At 47.3% G+C, this 7,314-nt stretch overlaps 1 protein-coding gene across 1 annotated transcript; it reads right to left on the reverse strand.

Annotated features, from left to right (window-relative positions):
- Positions 1-2,165: 2,165 nt before the first annotated feature.
- LOC127345856 (xylan glycosyltransferase MUCI21) lies at positions 2,166-4,077 on the reverse strand. Its single transcript, XM_051372386.2, has one exon. The coding sequence runs from the start codon at positions 3,986-3,988 to the stop codon at positions 2,450-2,452; it is 1,539 nt and encodes a 512-aa protein (XP_051228346.1). The 5' UTR covers positions 3,989-4,077; the 3' UTR covers positions 2,166-2,449.
- Between the last annotated feature and the right edge of the window lie 3,237 nt (positions 4,078-7,314).

Here is a 7,314-nt window from a genome sequence, read left to right on the forward strand (position 1 = left end):
CAGGCTACTAGAGTCCGACTAGAACACTACACGTAACATATGCACATCTATTATTACAACTCAGTCTAAACTGAACCCAACTCGTACACTAATATTCGACACAAACTCAACAAGTACTATTGACGAGTACATATCGTTCAAGTTTCACACATGCTGGTGATCCACGGTTGATTTTCCTTACTCCCTCTCTCCACGTATAAGTGTACTTCTTGAATTAATTATCTTACAATTTGACCAATTTTATAGAGAAAAATAGCATAATTTATATCAGTGAATTATTATCATAACCAGATCATGTCTTAAAATGTAGGTTTGCAATATACCAATTTGGTATCACATATAATGTTGCCACTCTATTTTATAAAACTAGTTAAATTTTAAAATGTTTAATTTAAGGCAAAATATATAAAAGTACACTTATTCGTGAATGCAGAAAGTAATTTTTTGGTGGATGCTCATACAATGTCTGCAAAGAGTAGCTATACGAACGAATTGACATGCCGGCCGGGGAGAGAGAGGATCCAAAACGGCAGCGAGATGAAGACGTTACAACCAGCTGTTTATGCATGCTAGCTAGTGGGTGATATACGAGACAAATGTGAAATTGTTTATGAACATGATCATCAAGTACATACAAATAGTTCCTGTCACTGTGACGTACTCATCATTCGATCGAGCGACAATTCTCTACTGGGGACGTTTCACCAGCAGCAATGCATGGCCCACGAGTAAGTTGCACTTATAAATTAGCTAACTGCTAGTGACCGATCGACTTCTCCTTGGCACGACGATCACAGCTAGAGGCGGAGATCCATTGATCACACGGTTCTAGCTGAAGTACTACCTCCATACCGGATTAATGGGCAATTACACATTTCGAGAAACAAGTTTAATTATAAATTTGGTCAATAAAATATGAGATATATGCCACAAAAATTATATCATTGGATTCGTATTCAAAAAATGTTTTCAATAATATAATTTTCGTGATATATATCTTATATTTTATTGATCAAATTAGTAGTCAAACTTGTTTCTCGAAGTGCGCAATTGCCTATTAATTCAGTATGGAGGTAGTAGCATTAATTATGGCTTTCCTTGAGTGACTTATTGGAACCTATAATACCTGTCGCTCAAACGACTAAATAAACACGCTAAAATAAGTCTAAATATATTTGAGCAACAACAAGTAGTATTGTGGATCAGAAGAAGTACAAAAGTTATAATGATCGTGTACAATTTTTCCTTAGTATACTACGATATTTGCGAGAGACTGGACATAAGACTCGGTGAATTATATTAACATATTTTTGCTACTACTTGTTATTTTTCTATATATCACATATTATAATTTTTCCTCTCTTTAGATAAAAAAGAGTTCCTCCTTTTTACATAGTATAATGTTACACTACACTCCCCCTTTTTTTCTTATATTTTTATTGTAGTTTAGTATCAGAAAAACAATAGTCGTGTGTAAGTGCAACCATGGTCAGCTACAACTTCCACTTGAAAAAAATCGGTTTTCTCTTTCACATCGTTCGGTCAATTCACCCACCTCGGCGGCGTATGGTTCGTAGGAACCAAGGGGCCGCAGGCGCCCACCACAAGCACCATCCCGGTGTCGCCATGCCCAGTTCCCGCCTCCTTCCACTCCACTCTACTAGCATGTATACTCCTCGTCCCCTCTCAACCTCATTTGGTGATGACTACGACACCACACTTCGCAACATTTTTTGTACGTCGCCAACTACATGGACTCAACACACTCCAAGAAAACAAGGCAAACCACCATCGACTGACAAATATGTCCATATGACTCCACATTAGTGTACGCCATCCCTCACACATACAAACAAACAAACAAACTTTTCTCGAGAATCATCAACAAATTTCTCTCTTTAGAAATTGCATTTTTAGCTTTAAAATTACGAAAAAATCGCGTTTGGAGGTACATGGTAGAAATTTACTAGTGCAAATTGCATAACAAAAGAAACGAGGACTACTCGGGTGGTTAGCGCTATGGTGGTGCAGACATCCCATCCCACCAGAGTTCGAAACCCATCTAGACAAATTTCTAGTCACCCACCTCTTTTCTTTGAAAAAAGTGTGTGCCCCCTCCTCCGCTGGTTTAAAAGAAAAGTATAAAAATTGCATAAAAATTATGATAATCTGCGAACAATCCAAAAAACAATTATCACAACATCTTTCACATTTGTATTAAGTTCATATCAATTAATTTTGAACTTAGTATGCAGCTCTCTTAAACCAGCGAAAAAATCTCCCTATATCAAAGTATTCAACCCCACGCACTGTGTGGTGGCGAGTAAGAATACAAAATGGTTGCAAACCATCACCTAGCTTGTCTCGTAGGGCTCGGGCCGCGGCCGTCGGATATACAAGAAGTTGCAGCTCGTCGGCAAATTCGTCGGCATGCAAACGCCCACGTCATCTACGGCGCCACCGGCAGCCTGAGGGCGCGGGTGTGCAACTTCCTCAGCGCGTCTCCGAACCTGTCCAAATCGAGGCTCACGTTCTGGCCGCTGAGGTAGATCTGTTTCACGAGGTCCCACCCCTTCCCTTGCTTCGCCTTCTCCGGATCGGCCACCACCACGTCGTCGGCGGCATACCTCCGGCTCAGCGAGCTCTCGTTCGCCACCACGTCGTACTGCTCGTAGTGGACCTCCATCATGCCACACGCCGCCGCGTAGCAACCCCGCGCGATCGGCGTTACCCCGAGCGGGGCCACCTGGAGCAACGCGGCCCTGCCCGGGCGGAGGAACAGGAGCTTGGTCAGATCGGCGCCATGTACGCCGGCCAGCACGTCGCACGCGCTCACCGCCGCGTACTCCGACGACAACGGTGCGCCGTTCGCCGTCTCGAGGATCGACACGTCGTACCCCACCGACGTCGCGAGCCGCGCCACCGCCGCCTCGTTCTCGATCACCCGCGTGCCCTTCCGCGAGAAGATCCCAAGCCTCGGACGCCGCTGCTGCTGGGGCGGTGTGGCGTGCTCCGGCGTGTTGTCCTCGTTGTATGCGCGCGAGAGGAAGCTGTGGAAGTCGACGAGTGTCCGGTTGTCCCGTGTCCTCGCGGGGTCGACGGCGAGGACGCCGTGGAAGCGTGTCCCAACGATCGCACCAGCTGGGAAGCAGTGCGTCCGCTTGTCGTGGAGGATGTCGATGACGTGGTGGTCCGAGAGGCCTGAGACGAGCTCCCGGAACGTGCCGGCCCACCACGGGTTGTACGCGAGGACGGCGACAACGACGCGGCGGCGGAGGTGCTGCACCGTCAGCCACGCCGGCAGGAACGCGTCGTTGAAGGCGTGGAACAGGTTGCCCGTGTACCCGCCCGCCGTCATCACCAGCGCCGGCGCGTCGTGGACCACGTCGCACCGGTGCTTCTCGGACGACGCCGCCTCCTCTGGCCGGGCGGGACGGAGCCGCACCTCGTGGATCCTCTCCATCAGGTGCCGCTCCCACTTGCGCGTGTAGGGCCGGATCCGCTCCTCCTTGTCGTGCACGCTGGCGTTGGGCGTGGCGTGCGGCGGCGGGAAGAGCAGGAACGAGAGCGAGGCGGCGTCCGTGCGCACGTCGCCGGACATGAAGCAGACGTCGGTGTTGAAGTCGGAGCGGTCGCAACATATGCCGTGGCTGGGCATCGACGCGCACGGGGAATTCACCTGATTGTCGAGAACCAGCGCGTCTTCCACCCCGTTGGCGCCGCCACCGCCGACGCCTCGTACTTGTTCTTCTGCTACTCTACCCAACGGAGACGGCCGCGGCTTGAAGAAGTCGACGCCGGCGACGGAAGTGAAAGAAGGCGCCAGGAACCGCGGGGCGTAGACGAGCGCGCACATGACGACGGAAAGGAGGAAGAAGAAGTGGACGAACCCCGGCCACCTAATGGGCTTCTTGCCACCGCCGCTCCCATCCTCCACCGCGGTGTGGACGCCGAGGCTCTTCGTTGTGTCGGGGAGCGTGGAGGCCATGAGGCTTGCCACCGGTGAAGAAATGGAAATGTTCGGGGCGCGGTCGGCCTTGTCGCTTCCGCGACGATATGGTTATATAGGCCGGCGACCGAGACGAGTGGTAGACGCCGGCGGTCTGTGCATTGATGAGCGTGCGGAAATTCCTTGTCAGGAGGCGACCCACTTCTCATTCTGTTTGGCTTGCGTCAGTTTCTTCTGTCCTGTTCACAGATGTCCCTGGATTCGGCATCTATCTGCAGCTATCTTCCAAGAATTTCTCGGCTCCGCTTGCAACAATTTCTGCAGACGCTCAACACAATCCCTACACGTATATATCGTCTAGAGCTCCACAGAAACTATGTGCTGCGAGCTAGTCTGCTAGAGTAAGCAGCCCTGGACGTAAGAGAACTAGAAGCTTTTTTTCTTCCAGAAGCTACTTTTTTTTTGTGTAACGTAAGCATGCATGAGGCTTGTGCATAAGAAAAAATACACAAAAAGATTGCTAACTTTGGAAGTTTGGATGGATAAACTTGCAGGCTGTTTAGTGTGAACTTATACCTTTTTTTTCTTTAATTTGTGTGGCATGTGCTGTCCATACTGATATAGCTTGATCAGTTTCTGTATCCGTATTGACTATTGGCGTGTAGATGGGATTAGTAGGTGCATGCCGGGAAAATATCTAGTGATACCACACTTTAAAAGATACCATGATACCACTCTTCAAAATTTGAATTGTAAGTGTCAAAAAATTTGAAAACAAATTTGTGGCTGTTCACAAGATGTGTGTTTACATTCTACAGAATTTTCAGACCCAAATTCAAAATACACAAACAGAAACAAAAAAGCTCTAAGGGTGTTTCGAATTTGGTTATACAAATTACAGGACATGCAAACACACATCTTGTGAACATGTAAAATTTTGTTTCCGAATTTTTTGACACTTAGAATTCAAATTTTGAATAATGGTATCATGGTATCAAATAAGGTGTGGTATCACTAGATATGTTCTCGGTGCATGCCAATCTAAGGTGTGCAATATGTGGAGGTTTATTATGACGGCACAGGCTAAAACAAGCACAAATTGAAAGCCAGGTTAATGCGCATTCTTCCTCATATGGTATGTGAAGGGATTATATGGAAGCAGAGTGAGGGACAAAGTTTGGTGCTTTTTTTTTTTTTTTTTTTGAACAAGTTGCTGCTTGTAGTTGGACTCTATCCGCCACGAACAATTGTGTACATGTGAAACAACAGGTTGGTTTTTGGAGGAACGCCTTCATGGCTTAATGGCCTGTTTCGGCTATGCCGCATCAAAGAAATAAAGAAAAGAAAGAAAGAAAGAAGATGAGGCACTGCAGCTCACAATGCAGGTGTGTCTATGTCGACATACGTATGCTATAAGGAGGAAGAGGGTGGTGTGGGGTTCTAAAAAGAGGACAACAATTTGCAACTGTCACCATGACATGTTCAACGTGTATAACATTGAGTCGAACCACTAGTCAGCAAATGTAACCACAACATCCCTCCAATCTAGAACATTCTCGTATTATCAAATTTTAGGACAAGGACAACACGTTCTCTTGGTTCCTTTCCTCGACAGATTTTTGTGTGTGACTCAATAAAATTCATCCAAAGGTTTGACAAAATTTGGTGTCACCCAAGCCCGGCACATGCAACTTCGGTCTATTGATCCCTCTGTCACAAAAGTAATTAGCCTTTCCAGTTATTCGCTCTTTATCAACAACACACAAAAAATACAAATGTGGTACATTCGGCGTGCACGGATTACCTTCAGGGAGAGTTGTTTCAGAGAGAGGATAGAAGAGGGCCTTTTTTGAGAGGGTGATCGATCGTCTTGAATATGATGAGATGTTTTCGAGGAGAGAGGAACAAGTCTGATTTCAACTCAAGTGTAGATCAAGATTTGGGAGTGGAGGAGGGCCAACTTTAGGGGTGATGGCCGAGATGCGATGGGATTGCGAGAGGAGGGCCAACTTTAGGGTTGATGGCCGAGATGAGATGGGCTTGCGAGAGGAGCGCCAACTTTAGGGGTGATGGCCGAGATGAGATGGGCTTGCGAGAGGATGAGGAGGGTCAACTTCAGGGGTGATGGCTGAGATGAGATGGGCTTGCGAGAGAAGGATAGGGTAGGAATAAATCCAAGGTGCACAGAAGACACACTCTTTGCAATTGGCACAAAGTTTTATAGTGCAAGGAGTTTCATGCAGTTCACTACTTTTTGGATGCTTACTTAGTGCAAGTAATTAAATATTGGCTGATCTATGCTAACTGTGGCTGACATGAGAGATACTACTGACGGGTCACTATTAACTAGAAGCCACTAAGTGGTATCTATGCACCAAACTATGACTTATATGGAGAAATCATTGAAGAACCCCTCCTCTCCCACTAATTTTGATACACCTCCAAATGATGTTGCCCCACAATCAGCGGTAACACACCCTCAGCAGTGTGTGATACAAAGGTGGCTGCACCACACGCACACTACTACCGTGTCGGCGATGGCATGTCTGTTGTAATTGATTAGCGCAAACGCCCGACCGTCATCGTTGATTCACTTGGTAACTAATATGCAAACCTCTATAATTGTCAACAAATATATATTCAGAACGATTGAGTCCACGCAGATGCATCCAAGAGTAGGGCAAGCGTTTTAATTCCTATCATTTATCCTTTTAAGACATTGGTATGGTCTTCAAAGCACGACTTTGGTCACCAATTTCTATTACGATATATTACGAAACACAACAAAGTTGTATATTGCGAAAGTACATGCAGTGACAAATTCGAACATGTATTAGCATTTTAGGGATCTAGTCTGACCTTTTTATGGATGTTAATAATAGCACTAGTGAGTCCACACAAAAAAAAGTCACAAATGTTGTGTCCATGACTCCATGTCTAAAACGATAACTTGTCTAAACCGGAGAGAATGGTTGTTGGGACTTTTCAGACCAAAAGGGCTAGCTGCAGTCGGCCAAACACTACGGGAACCCGCCGACGTGCCGACGGCCAGAATCTGTGCCGACGGCCGCCGTCGGCACAGCCTCGCTCGCCGTCAGCCCAGCAAAGTAGCCGTCGGCACAGCCTGGCCGTCGGCACAGAACCACCAGAGCCGACGGCCGCCGTCGGCACACTTTGGCCGTCGGCACAAACCCAGTCTGTGCCGACGGCACGTAGCCTAGCCGTCGGCACATGGACATATGGTGGGGCCACAGACAGCCACCGACAACGGCGTCAGCAGGTGGCAAACGGCGTGATGTGGGCCGACGGCCAGGCCGTCGGCACAGCTTCCCCGCCAAATTTTCCTTCTTCCCGCCCTTATTCGC

This window comes from Lolium perenne, chromosome 3 (assembly GCF_019359855.2).
Source record: "Lolium perenne isolate Kyuss_39 chromosome 3, Kyuss_2.0, whole genome shotgun sequence".
In the NCBI taxonomy this organism is placed as follows: domain Eukaryota; kingdom Viridiplantae; phylum Streptophyta; class Magnoliopsida; order Poales; family Poaceae; genus Lolium; species Lolium perenne.

What these genes read in the sequence shown, in the direction of transcription:
- LOC127345856 (XM_051372386.2), bottom strand. Translation starts at nt 3,988, where the DNA reads ATGGCCTCCACGCTCCCCGACACAACGAAGAGCCTCGGCGTCCACACC.